At 35.3% G+C, this 17,832-nt stretch overlaps 1 protein-coding gene across 6 annotated transcripts in view; it reads right to left on the reverse strand.

Moving 5' to 3' along the window:
• Positions 1 to 17,832, reverse strand: part of LOC101560024 (ankyrin repeat and KH domain-containing protein 1) — a 133,257-nt gene that overhangs the window by 33,393 nt on the left and 82,032 nt on the right. For 5 of the 6 annotated variants that reach the window (XM_023703388.1, XM_004643223.2, XM_023703389.1 and 2 more), the window contains exons 12-15: positions 15,901 to 16,028; positions 15,567 to 15,710; positions 13,986 to 14,088; positions 3,755 to 4,513 (exon numbers count right to left, since the gene is read on the reverse strand). In XM_023703388.1, coding sequence (XP_023559156.1) covers positions 3,755 to 4,513; positions 13,986 to 14,088; positions 15,567 to 15,710; positions 15,901 to 16,028 — 1,134 coding nt within the window. Of the gene's footprint in view, positions 1 to 2,529; positions 3,010 to 3,754; positions 4,514 to 13,985; positions 14,089 to 15,566; positions 15,711 to 15,900; positions 16,029 to 17,832 lie in introns of those variants that run through there. The other variant, XM_023703393.1, reaches the window with a different exon arrangement.

Below are 17,832 nucleotides of genomic sequence, written 5' to 3' on the forward strand. Positions count from 1 at the left end.
GTTTCATTTAAATAAAAGGCTAAAAACTAGAATTAGAAATTTATTTATTTATTTATTTATTTATTTATTTATTTAGAGAGGGAGAAACACTTGGTATGTATTTCATGATGACCTCAAACTCAAAGCCATTCTCCTGCCTCAGCCTGAGTGCTGGAATTATCAAACACGTGTCACTATGCCCTGCTATTTAATGCAAATACTCTCAAGATGGTAGGATTTTATAAATACTTTTTTACTCTTAATTCTGACTTGACAACTGCAGGATTACTTAAACCAGCATTTGTTAAAACTGAAATTTGTTTTAGGAGAGCATATGAGGGTGTCAACAGTTAACAAGGCACTAAAAAGTCATAAAACTTACCAGGCAAGCACTCTATTGATGAGCTACAGCCTTATTTTTTAATTTTTAAAATTTTTATTTTTAGCACTAGTCAATGAACCCAAGGCTGTCATCACACTGAACTACATACCCAGCCCTTAAAAAAAAAAAAAAAATCTTGATACAGAGTCTCACTAAATTGCTCAGGCCGAGATTTTATTTTAGATCCTCCGGCTGCACTCCTCCACAAAAGCTGGGATTTTAGACATATGCCACCATACCCAGATAGATCTAAGATTTTTAAATGTGGCTGAACTGAGTCTAAATCTTGGCAATTATTAGGAACTTAATTTCCCTACTTTTTAAAATAGGAAAATAGACAGGGAAAATGGCCTATGTTTTAGGATAATTACAAATACCTGTAAGATAATGTAACATAAAGCATTTAGGACAGATGTTGGTCCACAAATGCTCAATAAAATATAAACACATATTAGTTGACATTTAACCGATTTTCTTCATATATTAGGAACTTTTCTAGAACTGTTCAATGGTCAAAACTATTTTCAGTCTCTTTAAATCACTTTAAATTTCTAGACATATGAACTTTTGCTACCATGGCAATTAGTAAAAGCCTAGCATTTTCTTTCAACAGAAAACAACCTGAGAAACTATGTTCCTAATCAAGAGGGGGGACTATATCAAGCATGATATCTATGAGAATACATACTAACAGGTTAAGTTAGCTAATCAAGACATCAATTTTTTTTTTTTTTTCTTTCCTTTTTCTTATTTTTGCAGTACTGGGGATAGAACTCGGGACTCTGAGCTTGCCAGGCAGGCGCTTATGCCACTGAGCTACTTCCCTGGCCCTGACATCAGTTATGTATGTATATAACCAATTCATCATGACAAATATTTCAAAGTACCAAGGCAAATTTTATTGTTGTTATATATATTCTCTGAAGTAAAAATTTTAATATGTAGGTTAACCTTTCCTTTATGAAATATGAAGATTGATAAATTTAGGTAAAATTAATGGTATCTGTGTCCTGCTCTTTTCTCCTATCAATATATTAGTATATTTTATAATTGCTGAATTAGGTCTTAGTCTTTTCTAATTTCTTTTATCTTCAATTGAAAAAAACTAAGAGAAACTTAGAATTTGGAAAAATTAGTTTAAATTTTAAGTGAAATGAATCATCTCGAACAAATACAATTATTGCCATGTATTTCAAACATAACTCATAAAGATGGACATTGTTTTTTTGGTTTTTTTTTGGTGGAACCGGGGTTTGAACTCAGGCCCTTGCGCTTGCCAGGGAAGCACTTATTCCACTGAGCCATCTCCCTGGCCCCAAGATGGACATTTTTACATGAAATTAATTGCTTAACTTATTTGGTTGATTTAAATGTTAAAATGGATCAATGAGAGAATATTGTAAAATGTGGTGTTAATGTTTAACATAAATTTTACTAATTCACATTGACATATAATTTGAAAACATTGTTAAGCTCATTTTTTAAAGTTTAATGAGAACTTCGTAAAATATTACCATTTAACAAATACTTCAGTGAAATAAATGCTTTTCTGATAAAAGTCATCTGTAAGTATTACCATAAAGTTTAATACCTATAAGTTCCCTTTTGATCTATGTCTGCAGTCTTGAATTGGGGAGTGAACCTAGGGCCATGTGTATTCTAGACAAGTTTCTACTATTTAGCTATATTCCTAGTCTTTTTTATTTCTATCTTTTTTAAATTTTGAGACAGGGTTTTGCTAAATTGTCTAAACTGAGCTCTAACTTTTGATCCTATTTCAGATTCCTGCGCAGCTAAGAATACATGTGTCATCATGTTCTGCCTCCACAAATTAAAAACATTTTATAAAGGGTTCTGTCTTAACCAGTAGGATAGGTTCCACAACTACAAACTGAGAAATTAATTAGGGACATAATGCTAGTTACAGAACCGTAAGTCTTAAAAATGTTACTTCCAGGTCACTAATTTGGTCATTATTATTCAAAATCATACTTCAAATTCCATTATCTTTTTATTTAGCTTATGAATTAGAACTATAAATGAACTACAAGAGTTTATCCACAATGTTTAATAACTTACAATACTAACAGTACAAAGTTTGAGTTAAAATTGGCTGCATGCTGAGAAATACAAAAATCCAAATTAAACAATAAAAAGTCTAACTCCTAAAACACTCCCCAACATTTTAATTAAGACAACCAAAACATTCCTTTACACAGATATGCCCATTACATATCAGAGGATCCTCAAAGGCAATATGACAATTCTGTAAACAATGGAAGTTACACACATGCCCAATAAAATTCCTGATTTAAGTAATCTTATTCCACATTTTAAAAGATTCAGTAATGATTAAGGAGACTAAAAAGGCTCACAAAAGAAAAGGGGAAACTGGGATAGCATAATCAGGATGGGGGGAGGAGAGTATGACATGAGGATACAGACAACAGTAAGGAAAAAAATGTTGCAATCAAGAGACAGAGGACTGGCCTGCCTTTGAATATCACTCCAGCTACATCTTAGTTCTTGGTCTTCATCCACTGTCAACAGCCATTCTGGCTGCATTTCTGAACTGGGTCTCATGGAGGTGATACACTCACCAGCCATCTTTAGGAAGGTAAATGATTAATTGCACTGTTTTCCCACTGCTGCAAGGACAATGAAAGGGAAAGTAAACTTGTGCACCTCATTTCATATCTAGTTGTAATTTTCCACACAACAATAAACAAAAACATATACTTTCTTAGGGCTTTTTTCTCTTTCTCTTACTGTGTGCATATGTGTATGTGTAGGGCTATTAGTATTTTTGGTGTGTCTGTATGCTTTCACCAAAGTTTAATTTAAAAATTCCAACTTCTAAATGATAGTTTAAATTTAATCACCTAACCATGAATATTATAACATGGAATGTTTAGTTTTCTCTGAACATTCCATTTAGTTAAAAATAATTACATTGGTCTGGTAAAATTATAAATAAAGAGCAGTGTGATACAAAAGTATGATTTCCAAACATGAAAATCACCAACAGGAGAATTTTATGTATAGCCATACATTGGGTACCTCTAAAACCTATAAAGAAGTTGTACTTTGAGAGTTCCTATCCAAGAGACAATGTTGGGTGGCTTTTATATTAAAGGTAATAAATAAAAGATTATGGCAACTTTATTTTTTGCATTCAAAGTGCGACCCCCCCAAAAAAAATTAGAAAAATATTTTTATGGATTAGTGTTGAGTTCAGCTGAATTCACTTCAAAAATGGCTCAAGAAATGAGTGATTTTTCAAAAATAGTTTTAAAGTGGAAAGTACAAAGTCTGTGTTTTTGGAAGGGTATATATAAAGAAGTTGATCACACAGATTAAAGAGAATTATTACAGATATATTTCTTAACCCACCTGCTATCAGGTCATCAAGAGTGTCGGTAAGCGTCTGGGCTGGAGTTGCAACCATTAGTCCATCTGGTTCTGGAACTAAAAGCCCCTGATCATGTCCAGTAATAGTAATGTGAGGCTGTCCTACAATTTGCGGATTACCTGATACTTTCTGCAGTTCAAGAGAATTTGTCCCATTAGAATCTAAGTCACTGGAAAAGTTACACTGTGGAGGTGATAAAGGCTGGACTGGGACAAAATCAATTTGCTCTGCCGATGGTGAAGACTGCTGCTCATCATCAACATCATTATCTTTAAATAAGATTGTGTCAACCTGAGGTAATTCTGAAAAGTGATCCTCTGGAAGACTACCTTCTCCTTCCCCTTCTGGGAAGACTCCTCTCTGAGAGCACTGCTGGTGTAGAGACACTGTGTCTTTCTGACCTTTGGTTTCCAGGTATTCTTTGGTAAATTGCTGTTGTGTTTTCATCTGCAACTGCCTTTCCACTTTCTGCAGTTCTTTCAGTATTTTCTTTTTCTTCTGGACTTGCTCTTCTCTGTTCTTTTTGAGTTCTTCTATTTTATCTTTGTTCAGAGGTTCACCTTGAATTAACTCCAAAGACTTAAGCTGCGCTTTTTCAATAGCACTAATTCTTTGTCCCAGTTCATTCAGCTTGCCTTCAGTCTCCTCTACTATGCATTCCAAAGGCTGGTATGGGTGAAAAGGTGGCAGTAGGTCCTGATCTGCTACCTGCAGGGAACTGGACTTCTGCTTGGATGTACCTAAGCACACGAAAAATGTTTGAAAAAGTGCCCATGCTATAAAAAAGCACCCCTTCCCCCACACACATGGACCTCCCTCCCCAAACCATTATAACTAATGTCATAGAATTCAGAGTCACACCACTGGTAGGTAAATTAAAGCCTCTACTATTTCATCTATTTCACACAACATAAACTGTGATATTGCCAATTTAAAAAATGTGTATTTTTCAAAATAGCTCCTCTTTATGGAAAGAGGATTTTGGAAATTAAGACAAAGGTAAGAGAAAAAGAAACAGAAAACAATCTCAATTTTTTTTTGCTGATTAGAATAGACTTTTAAAAGAACCTGTGGGGCCTGCCCCTTAGCTCAGGTCTTTAAGTGGCTGCTTCAACAAAGCAGTCAGGCTCAGGTTGTTGTGGTTCGATCCCCACAACTCAAGCCAGCCAAACCTGCCCTGAAGGCATTGGGTGGGAACCAAAAACAAACAAACAAACAAACAAAAAACCCTAAAAGAACCTCAAATCTATACAATATCAAAATATAGTTGAGGATAACATTTATGTTGGGGCCAGGGAGATGGCTCAGTGGAATAAGCGCTTCCCTGGCAAGTGCAAGGGCCTGAGTTCAATCCCCAGTTCTGCCAAAAAAAACAAACCAAACCAAACAAACAAACAAACAAAATGTTAATGCTAGCTGAGCAATAACTGTGAAACTAAAGAAACCAAAGTTAAGGATCAAAGTAGGGAAAAGAACTTTTTAATTGTCAAAATATTTCTCTTGTATTAAAATATAATGTGAACTTTAGTAGTTTAACTTTTTTTTTTTTTTTTTTTTTTTTGGCAGAACCAGGAATTGAACTCAGATCCTTGTTCTTGCCAGGGAAATGCTTATTCCACTGAACCATCTCCCTGGCCCAGTATATTAACTTTCTAAAATTCTCCATTAAATAAGTCTCTAACACTTGTATACTTGAACACTATATTAAATTTGTATCTCAGGGATAATAAAGTTCAGTAAGAGAAACAATGAATGTTCTTAGAAAATCAGAGTTCCCATATAGGATTACTCAAACTGAGAGTATATGTTAAATACAAAGGAAATACATATATCATTTTAAGGTATTAATTATACTTAAGTCATCCCTTCACAGAAAGCTAAAAAACTGTTATCAATATTTATTGTCATATGATCTGGATATGAAATAGGAGAAATACACTTTCACCCCTCCTCCTGTATTTAGGACAGGGTCTACAGGGTCTCACTACGTAGATCAGACTTGTAGTGATCCTCCTGTTTTCAGCCTCCCAACCACTGGGATTACAAGTACATGCCCAGTCTCAACTGCCCTCTCAGCATGGAGCCGGCACAGGTGGGGATGGAACCCGGCCACTGTGTTCTACCTCAGCAGGAGTCTTAGTCTGCTGAGCTATCAGGCCAGCCCTTACACTTTTTGATATATAACTCTGAAGCAAATTTAGGGCTTATTCATGCTTAGGAGAAATCAGGACTATTTAGGAAAAAAAAAAGGACAAATTACTGACACATTCTATGACATGGATGAACCTCAAGAACATCAAGCAAAGTGAAAGAAGCCAAGCACAAATGGCTTCCACACATTGTAATTGTATTTACATCTCAATAGAGAAAGATACAGAGACAGAAAGAAGAGTAACTGCCTTGGTCATGAGCAATGAGAATGAAGCTCCATTGCACATAAGCGTAAGAAATCTTTCTGAGGTGATAGAATTGTTCTATATCTAGATGGTGGTGAGGTCACAAAACTGGTTAAATTCATCAACTCATTACATTATATATTTAAAATGAGTTAGAAGTATGATATGTAAATTAAAGCTGTTTTTAAAAAGAATTGGGTAAAATAATAATTGTGCTTTTAGATTGCAGTTTACATGAGTATCATGGATAGTTTAAAAATTTTAAAAATAAAATCATCTAATATATTAAAAAATGATTTTCAAATTCAAGGCTAAAAGTTACCCTTTAGATGTTAAAATACTCTAAAGAGGGTAACAAAAGCATTAAACATAAATAATCAAACAAATAAATTAAGACCTCCATCTCCCTGTTTTCTTGAATTGGAGATCTCAACAGTGCTGGTAGTTTGTACATGCAAAGTATTTTATTATTGACTGAAAGAAACTAAGTTTTCCTGCTAGAATGCTCTGTAGCAAGATAAGAAAACCACAGTACTGATATGACTACAGTTATTTTCAGAGACTTCTTCCTTAAAAGTAAACTTTAGCACACTGAATTGTTTATATTCAATTTTATATTTCCACCTAAGCAAAGTGGCAGGGAAAGACTATTCTTTCAGAGCAAAAGCCATTAGAATTGTAACAGAAATTCTCACTACCACCATAGACCTTAGAGGAATCAATGTTTTGACTAATCAGTTTAAAGTACTTAATAATCAACAGGCGAGAAATTTGTTAAAACGTAACAACAATGTAAGCCCATTGGCATAGCAAGGATATACCTTGTAAAAAACACAATGATTTTAGCAGAGTAAATTCAGAAGCTCTGCAAGACTGGATTCTCCTTTATATATTCTTTAATTTCAAAGTATCCTTGCATAGCTGTTATGTAATAATAATTAGGATTAATATTAACCAGACTAGTAATTGTATTATGACATTAGACGCTCACAGATTTGAAATCCTTATAAACAGTAAGATGATCTAAAACAAAACTAGTATTTTGAAGCCATTAATAAATAGAAATGGTACTGTCTATTGTGAACAAACACTATGCCAGAATCTTCTCTACAGCATAAGATTACTAACAGTAATTTATTTAACTTAATAAAACGATAAGAAACCAGAATATATATGGAATATAGACGAGTGAAAGTAATGTATAAAAAGCAGTTCTTTCCCAAATAGTCAGTGGTCAAGTGTCTGTAATAAGGGAGTTGCCAGAATTGCCTAGATACACACCAAAGCACTAACACAAAGCGTAACAACAAAAATAAGCCAGGTTGGAAAAACCAGATAATGTCATCTATTTAGGGCATCCAACTCTTGTCAGATACAAATACATAAATCTATTCACTGGGAACACTTTAAGGTACAATTTAGCTATGCCTTTGGTATCCAGTACTGGGGACTGCACCCACAGAAGTCTTGGCTATGTCAGGCAGGCATTCTACCAAGTCACACCCTAATCCCATAAAGTACGATTAAAAAATATAAAGTCACCATTTCATCTTTTCAAATTTGGTTTCTATATTACTTTTGTTGTTGTTGCTTGTGTGCCTCACATTTTTTCTCTAATTAAAAAAATCAGAAAGTTTTCAGTAGAAATCATGATATGTATCAAGGGAATTGAGTGAATATGTATTTATTATTTTATGTATTATTGAAGTGAGCTTAGCTCTATCACTTTTGGGTCTAAAGTGATTAATGTACTGTGCAACAGAAGAATAGTGGCAAAAGAAAAAATATATTATCTACAGAGGAATGTCAACTTGTTTTTATATTCCCCTAAATGATTTTGTCTAATCAATTTTAAGCCTTAATCCATAATTCCTTTGATTCTTATATCATCACACAGTACCCTGTATTTTTGGTTTGATTATTTTACTTCTCAAGACAAGGTCTCGCTATGCAATTCAGGCTGGCCTTCAGCTCGTAGGAATCCTCCTGCCTCAGCCTCCCAAATGCTCAGATTACAGGTGTATGCCATCCAACTCAGCCTCTACATTTATGAGCAGCATTCTCAAATGGGTCTTACATAGTACAAAGGATTGATGAAGTAGAATTAAGAATAATATAAATGTAGCAAGTATACTACAGTATTTATGTTACCTAACAGAATTCATCTTTTGAAAAGCTGATGTATGTTGTGTTCTGGGTTTCAACATACAGTATTTATTTTGCCCAAAGTAAAAAGTTAAAACCACTGGATTACAAGTGACTGATTTTTCCTTTATGTCTAACTACTTGTCTCAAAAATCCCCAAATTAGGTATGTTACTTATTTTTAACCAGAGTATCCAAAGACAGATCATTTGTGTTTCACATGCTTTCAGATTTACTTGACCCTTCTTTCACTAAGAACTACATGTAAAAAGATATTATTAAATTTGGGCATATGTTAAATTCATTTAATCATGGCTACTTAAAAAATGACTAGAGATAAGAAAATTTACAAAGGAACATTCACTTTCTTTCAGTGTATAATATAATTTTCTATATAATTCTAATGATTTGATATAAAACCAAATCATTATACTCTAGTGAACAACTCTGGGATACAGAGCAGGATATTAACTTAGTTTTTACTTTACACTTACACTTCTGTTTTCAATGTTTTTCACCATTCTGTAATATTTTCATTTTTTTAAAAACATCTTCAATTATGTCTCTTTAACAATTAAAAAAAAAACCTTTAGTCTGCCTTTAGAATAATCTATTTCTTAGCCCAGTACTGATTAGTTTATCCAACAAATATACCAGTGTTTGGTATAAATAAAGAATTGTGGACCATACAGCAATGAACAACATAAATCCTGCCCTTGAGGAGCTTACAGTCTAAGAGGAGAGATAATAGATAATACCCAACAAGATTCTCATACAGGGTGTGTGTGTGTGTGTGTGTGTGTGTGTGAGAGAGAGAGACAATGAGAGAGAGAGAGAGAGAGAGAGAGAGAGACAGACAGACAGACAGAGACAGAGACAGAGAGACAGACAGAGACAGAGAGACTGGATACAGACTGGATACTGAACCCAGGGCTTCTGCACTAAGCTACATTTCCAATCCTTTAAAATTTTTCTACTTTGAGACAAGGTCTCCCTAAATTACCCAATCTGGGCTGTAATTTGCAATCTTCTTCACTGTGCCCCCAGAGTGTTAGGATTATAAGTATGTGGCACCATGCCTGTCTTCTTATACAGACTTACAAAAAATACAGAACAAGGATTTATCACAGCATTGTCCATGGTGCTAAGAAATTAATGGCAATCTGCTACCCTCTCACTGGGAAAAAGAACAGGCAAAACACACAGGATGTAAAGCGCAGGGTAAAGTAGAATTCTGCAGGGATAAACAGTCTAGAGGAAGACACATAGAACTTTAAAAGCATTCAGTGAAAAAAAAAGTAATCAAGCAGTAAACATTTTTCTAAGAACTTATAAGAACAAAGAATTTGTATATCAAACACATTAGAATGATTGCCCATGGGGCAGGTAGGGAAATATGAAGAGAAATAAGAAAGAGTAAAAACTATAGACAAAGAGAGGAACATTAGAAATTAGAGGAGGGAAATGAACATGAATGACAAGAGCCAAAAGGAAATTCCAAAAAAGTACTGTAGTACTTGCAGAGAAGAGACATTACTTCTAAAGAAGGTTGGAATTACACACAAAAGATGTGTTTTATCCTGAGGCTTTTGTGTGTGTGTGTGTGTGTGTGTGTGTGTGCGCGCGCGCGCGCGTGTGTGCACGAGCTACTGGGGATTAAACCCTGGTCCCTGAGAAATGTAAGCAAGGGCTCTGCCTCTGGTATGTATTCTCATTCCTCAAAATCGTTTTCTTTTGTTGTTTTTGTATTTTAGGGAAGGGCTTACAGGGTGTTCAGGGTCTCACTACTAGACCGGACTCATAGTAATCTGCCTGTTTACAGCCTCCCAAGAGCTGGGATTACAGATGCACACCACCTCACCCAGTCTCAGTTGCTGTCTCAGCACACCCCAGGGGAAGGGCTGGCATAGCAGGCCCAGGGATTGAATCCCTGACCCCTGCGCTTGCTTGTAGGCGCTTTAATCCACTGAGCTATTTGGCTGTCCCTTAAAACTTTCATTTATGTATTTGGTACAGGGCCTCACCACGCAGCTCAGACTCATAGTGGTCCTTTTGTCTCAACCTCCCCAGCCCTGGGATTCTGGGCATGCACTAGCATGCCCGATTTTGGTGGCAAGGCAAGGCATGCCCAATATAAGATTGAGATTGATTTTGGAAAGGCAAAAGGTTTTCATTATTTTTCTAGGTATTTGTAACTATAGTCAATAAAGTTAAATAATACTAGAAAACTGTGCCTATCATTCTCAAGTTCATATTTTGGTTATAGAGATGATACTTAGGCATCTGTTAGATGCTACCTACAAGCTTAAATCCTTGAAAACCAACAGTTGACCAATGAGATAACCTGCCTAAATGAGGAAGTATAAAAATGCAGAGGGATAGAGCCTAGAAATGGCACAAATTGGGCAGGAAAGAATATCTGGAGCCACTCATACGGTGCTCAATGCCTACAGCCCTATTTGGAAGGCTGAGACAGAAAGCACAAGTTTGAGTCCAGCACGGACAACTTAGTGAAATCCCACATCAAAAAAGGTGAGGATACCTGAGTAGAAAATATATCAAACACCTGGGTAAGATTTAAGGACATGAATATATTTCAAAACGTTGGGAATATAAATAAAAATACTTATTAAAAATAGGAAAAAAATGTTATAATAATTTGAAAAGATGATTGCTAGAGACTCCTACAGTAAGAATTCAGTACTTCATCAATCTCTAATCACATACACAGAATATACAGATTTAGAAGAAAAAAAGTTCAAACATCAAATTCACTCACAACTTTTCTAGAGACATAAAAGAGAAACTTTAAGGAAAAAAGTAGCTTTAAGTTGAAAAAATATTACTGTATCTTTAAGATAGTCTTTTCTGACTATCCTGATATATCAGTAAGTACTTTTATACCATCAACTAATTTCTTTTTTCCTAATTCATAGTAACATGTATTCTATGCTGTGCATCTTAACACATTAACACATTCTGATGCTGTAGAAATAACTGGTAGGCAGTTAACAACAGGAAGTGCACAGATAAAAATATCAATTATTTCCTTCCTGAAAAATTTAATGACAGCTTCCTTAGAAGGCTAGCTAATTTCATACTATTTAGTAAATAATAAAACATCAAAGCAAAGAAATAAGTACTATATATATAAGGTAGTTCATTCACTAAGCAAGAATATGATTATAGGGTCAATTTAAAATTTTTAAACCAGGTGTTGTGGCATATGCCTGCAATCCCCGCACTCGGGAAGCTAAGGCAGGACAAGTTTGAGATCAGCCTGGGCTACAGAGTGAGCTCAAGGTCAGCCTGAACTGCACAGCAAGACCCTGTCTCAAAAAAACCAAAAAATACCACATCCCTCAAAAAAGCCCCACTAACATTTCAGTTCACTTACATACTAAATCTAAGTTTAAAATATTTCCTTTCCTCTCTGCACACATTCTGTCTAGCTTGTTTCTTATTTTGTGTCTCTGTGTTCATCAATTAGAAAAACAAATTTTGGCAATGCTATATTGGGAAATGAACCCAGGGCCTGCACCCAGGGCTACATCCTCTTTATTTATCTTTTATTTTGAGACAGGATCTTGCTGAGTCCCTCAGGTTGGGCTTGAATTCACAATCAGTCTGTCTTAGCCTACCAGAGTGCCAAGATTACAGGCATGTGCCACCATGCCAGCCTATAGTATTATTTTTTATTATTTTAATCTTTTTAAAAAATATTTATTTGGTATGGAGTCTTCTGTCTCAGCCTCCCAGCACTGGGATTATAGGTGTGCACCACCATGCCTGGTTTCAGTGGCTGGCATGGCATGCCTGGGTTTCTGTGCCGGCATCATGTGGTACTGGGGATATGCTATCTCCCCAGTCCTACATTATTTTTTTAAAAAGTGATTTTTCACTTAGTATTGAATTTTATCAGTCAGGGCCAGGGAGATAGTGCAGCAGCATAAGTCCCCTGGCCAGCACAAGGTCCTGAGTTCAATCCCCAGACCAGGGAGGTGGGGAACAGGGGACAGATAGACTTGAATTTTATCAGCCAATGTTACAATAGTTCTCTATAAGTTTTAACCAAGCAAAAAAACAAAAACAAAAACAAAAACAAAAAACAAACAAAAACAACATCCCAAACCCAGGGACATTTAGTTTTAAATATTTTAGTAATAGCTGTTAGCTAGTTACTATGCTTAGATTCCATAACTTGCTTTTCCTTTAAAATTACCAATACCAAAAAAAGCTGGGCATGGTGGCATGTCCTATGGTTCTAGCACTTTTGGGAGGCTGATAGAGGAGGACTGCTTAAACCAAGAACTTCTAGGCCAGCCTAGAAAACAGAAAGATGCAATCTTTACCAAAAAAAAAAAAAAAAGGAAGTTTCAGTAAGACATGACAGTAAAAACTGTCAAAATGAACTTAAAGAGAGGACAAATTGTGTATGGTGGTACACACATGTAATCCTAGTAGGTGGGAGGCTAAGGCAGGAGAATTGCCACAATTTCAAGGCCAGCCTGGGTTACACTGTGAGATCAAGCCCAGCCTCACTACATAGCAAGACCTTTTCTGAAAAAGGGAGGGAGAGGGACAGACAGAACGGAAAATAAAAGACTACAGATACTTCACCCATGAAATTAAGTAATCCTTGGTGAAGGTCCTCAACACTTTTAATTAATTTGAAAATAGCCTCTGTTTTGTGTCTAACTATAGTATTAGATATTCACATATATTTATACATCTCATTGTGATTTCAATAATCTAGAATTTTTTTTTTGGTACTGGGGATTGAATTTAGGACCCTGCGCTTGCCAGGCAGGTACTTATTCTATACTGAGCTAGATCCCCAGCCCCATAATCTAGAATTTTAGATTAGCATAAGACTTGATAATTTTTTTTGAATCTTCATCAATATTTTATGTTAGCTATAACTATTTTACATAAGCTTTTTTTTTTTTTTTTTGAGGAGGGATGCTAAGGAATGGAACTCAGAACCTTGTACATTTCAGTGAATACTGTACCACTGAGCTACACCCTAATTCATACATAGTTTTTAAAAAGTCCTACGAATTATCTATTTTCTTTATTTCAGAGAACTCAGATATTACAACAATGTATGATTATCAATTGAAGGCATTTTGTATCTACAGATGAAAAGAAAGCAGAAAAGAAACAAAGCTCATAAACTCTAGCCCTTTACATAGTTTATACTTTAATAATCATTTGGATCTTATTTATATACCTTTGTCCTGGTTCACATATTGACAGATGTTAACTCACTATATTCCAGTATTACAGAAATGAAACAATGTAATTCTGAAACTTTTCACTCATTTATTGAACATATAAAGATTTAATTATACAACAAACATATTTCATTCTTATGCTACTGTTTAAAGAAGTGGACAATCACTGATAAATCTTCTGCTTTAATATAATAAAAAACTTAGTTTGCTTACTTTCACCTATGCTAGTTGAAAACTGTATCTAACAGTACATTAACAAAAAAGACTGTAAGTTATTTTTTCTAGTCTTTAGTTTGTGAAAGTATTTTCATGTCAGAATTATCTATCTGAACTATAGCTACACAGTAACTGTGAACTATTAAAATTACAGTTTCAGATTTTTTTAATTGGGTGAAAAAGATTACCAATTTCAAGGCAAATAATTCAACAACTAACCTTTCTGCACTCCTATAAGGGCAGGGGGGTACTCCTGTGAAGTCCTGTCAGGTTCCTGGGGAGGCACAACCATGGCAAGTGTATGCATTGGTACACGTGGAACCTAAAAAGTCAACTCAGAAAAAAATCATCTCAGATCAAAGACTAACATAAAGTCCATAAATAAAACCAATATCTTGATACTGATTCATATTTTCTTTATATACCACCAAATTCACTTTATTTCCTAAAGCTTGAAAAATAAAACAGGCTTCACCAAAGAACAATTTCTGAGATTTATTAATGGAGAGATTGAAACATTCTATAATGATTATCTCAAATGATTTAAGCCAAGTAGAGTTAATATTACTGTTCCTTCATGAAAAGAAAGCCTTGCTTGTACTAGTTATATAAAAGAGTATAATTTTCCTATTCTTCACTGGTCAGTCTACACTTGTTCAAGTTTTATACAAGTCCAAAAGAAATATAACAACCAAAAATTATTTACTAAGTTGGACTATTCTAACAATTTGCAGGATAAGTCTGTAAAAAAGAATTAAAGATCTCACTTATTATTCATTAAACTTATACTCAGTGTACTTTATTTTCTCTATAATTTTAAGTAGATTTAAAAGTTAACTTTTAGGGGCCAGCCAAATAATTCAGCAGATTAAACCCAGGCGCAGGGGCCAGAGGTTTGATCCCTGGGCCTGCCATGCCAACCCTGCCCCCGGCTGAGATGGGATTGAGACTGGGGATTGAGACTGCGCATGGTGGCGCGTGCCTAAAAACAGGGGGATCACTACAAGTTGATCTAGTTGTGAGACCCTGCACACCCTGTAGACCCTTCCCTAAAACACAAAAATAAATAAATGTTAACTTTTAATTTTAATGAAGTTTTGGCACGTATATCATTTTTTGGTTTTGTTGGTGGAACCGGGAATTGAACTAAGAAGCGCTTATTCCACTGAGCCATCTCCCCAGCCCCTTGTTTCGTACTTTTATACAGGGTCTACACTCCCAGTCTCAATCACTGCCTCAGTGCGCCCTGGGTATCGAAGCATGACTGGTATGTATATTACTGTTAATTCTGTTTTTCCCAGTTAACAAAAACTGCTAACTCGAAGGATAATATTGCTTGGAGAGGTATTAAGGAAAAACTTTTCTTCATAGTTCAAGACTGCTCAACATGTTCATTAAAAAACAGAAATCCAAAAACCTAATTGTGTTAAGATAATAACTTGGAATAGTTATGTTTTTATTTTTTTAATGTAGTATCTTCAGTAAATAAAGACAAAACATTTTCCAGGTACCTCTGCAGAAAATAAACTTTATTATTTTTATTTATTTATTTTTTGCGGTACTGGGGACTGAACTCAGGACCCTGCGCTTGCCAGGCAAGTGCTTATTCTACTGAGCTATCTTCCCAGCCCCAAATACATTTTAAAGAATTTAAAATGATAATGAATTTAAGTGATACATGACTATCTCAATGTATAACAGAAAACAGAAACAATATCATCTTGCTTAAAACTAATTTTCAAAAAGAATTTTGAATCACTTTGCAGAATATTTTCATTAACAAACTCCATTTTACTTTACCTGAGATTGATCTTGAGAAGGTGGGGTAAGTTGAGATATATCTGTGGTAGGAACTGACAGAACATTATTTGGATAATCCAACAGATAAGAAACAACATTAGTATGGCCACCCTTTGCAGCTTCAATAAGCATTGTTGAGCCATCCTGGGAAAGAATTAATAGTACAATCAGTTCTCTGGAAATCTCTTCTTATAACCTGATTAATACATACATTTGTTTTTCTAACATTTCATATAAATCAAATTTCATGTAAATAGTATTAAACACTAAGAGATCAAACATTTTTGAAGTAATATGTATTATTTATTTATTTATTTATATTTAAACAGAATACCTTGAGTCGATGAGTAGGGTCAGCTCCATGAGCCAGGAGTAGCTCAACAACTGCCAGGTGGCCTCCTGCACATGCGAGTGACACTACCGTATGATCATTATTAGCTGTAGCCCTATTCACATTTGCACCTTTAAAGAAACAATAGTAATCTTAGCAAAAGTTGAAATCAATCCAACTCACAGACAATATTTAAAGCTTTTTTATTGTAACAGACATAAAAAAGTGTATAAACCCTGTGCAGTTCAAAAAATTTTCACAAGGTGAATACACCTGTTTAACCAGTACCCAGAGTAAGACACAGAACATTATCCACATAGCAGCAGCCTATCCTGTGCTCCCTTTTGGTCACTCCCACCTTCACTAATGGTAACTGCTACCCTGACTTCCAAATTCATTTTAGTTTTTAAGTTTTATATGAATGGCATCATGCAATGTACTCTTTTATGTCTGGCTTCTTTCACTCACGATTACATTTGTGAGATTCATCCATACTGTTGCACGTAGTTGTAGTTTGTTCATTTAATAGCACACATTAAGTGGAAAATCTAGAACTGGGCTTGGTGACACACATCTATAGTTCCAGTACTCAGCAGACTTGAGACAGTAGGATTACTATGAGTTGAGGCCAGCCTGAGTTCAAGGACAGTCTAAACTACACAGCCAGGCTCTGTCTCAAACTACACCCTGCCAAAGAGAGAAAAAGAATTCATCATATTGTGTAATTTAAAAATCTGAGAGAGAGCTGGGTATGATGGTACATGCCTATAATCCCAGCACTTGGGAGGCTGAGGCAGAAAAATTGCCAAGAGTTTGCGGCTATCTTGGTCTACAGAGAGAGCTTGTCTCAAAAAAAAAAATGGGGGGGGGGGACTTACATATGGAAAGAAAATAAGATTACCCAAATACGTTATTTCAAAGACTAGTAAATTTAACCATAATTTTGCACAATATGACCCAAAGTTTAAATGCAAATTTTTTTTTTAGCTTTTTTTTTTCTTTTTTTACAGATGGTACTGGGGACTTCACAATGAGCTACATCCCCAGCTCTTCTTTATTTTTACTTTTTATTAATTTTATTGAAAAACAAATAGCAATAAGACAGTTTCAAAGCAGATCAGGACAATTACAATAATTAATACATTGCATATTGTTGTCTTCGTAGTAGTTATTCATAGTGCAAGATGCAGACATGATATCCTATCCAAACACTGTTAGTACAAATCTTTCTTCTCATTGAATTAAGAGAAAGTAGCTGTATATCTATCCTATTTTGTATATACAGATACAAAATGGTCCTTCATTTATATCCCCTTTTTTTGTTTAGTTTTGTCAGAGATGGATATTCCATGCCATTTCAATATTGTAGGTGCTTGAATTCAGTGAAATAACCTGATAACCCAATATAGTCCAGTAGTACATAATAATAGTGGGTTATCCACAGGAGTGGCAATGTCAGAAGTTGTCCCCCCCCCCCAAATGCCTTCAGGGCAGGTTTAGCTGGCTTGAGTTGTGGGGATCAAACCACAGCAACCTGAGCCTGACTGCTTTGTTGGAGCAGCCACTTAAAGAACTGAGCTAAGGGGCAGGCCCCCCGAAGTTGTTGACTTGAGCCTTTTACAGCTCATCATATTAATGTCTTTACTTTTTTTTTTTTTTTAATTTTTTTTGTGTGTGTGTGTGTGTGTGTGTGTGTGTGTGTGTGTGTCCAGCTCAGCCCACCAGGGGGCGGGGCTGGCTGGCATGTGGTGCTGGAGGATCGAACCACGGCCCCTGTGCTTTGCTAAGCTTGTTTTAAGTAGGTGCTTTAGACCACTGAGCCATCTCACCAGCCCCGTATGTCTTTACTTTTTATACCTTGTTTTTATACTTTTCTGCTGGATGATTAAGACCAAGATAAAGCAAGACCTATATAACAAGAAATGTAACTTTGTA

The sequence above is a fragment of the Octodon degus genome, unplaced genomic scaffold, assembly GCF_000260255.1.
Source record: "Octodon degus isolate 3935 unplaced genomic scaffold, OctDeg1.0 scaffold00169, whole genome shotgun sequence".
Lineage (NCBI taxonomy): Eukaryota > Metazoa > Chordata > Mammalia > Rodentia > Octodontidae > Octodon > Octodon degus.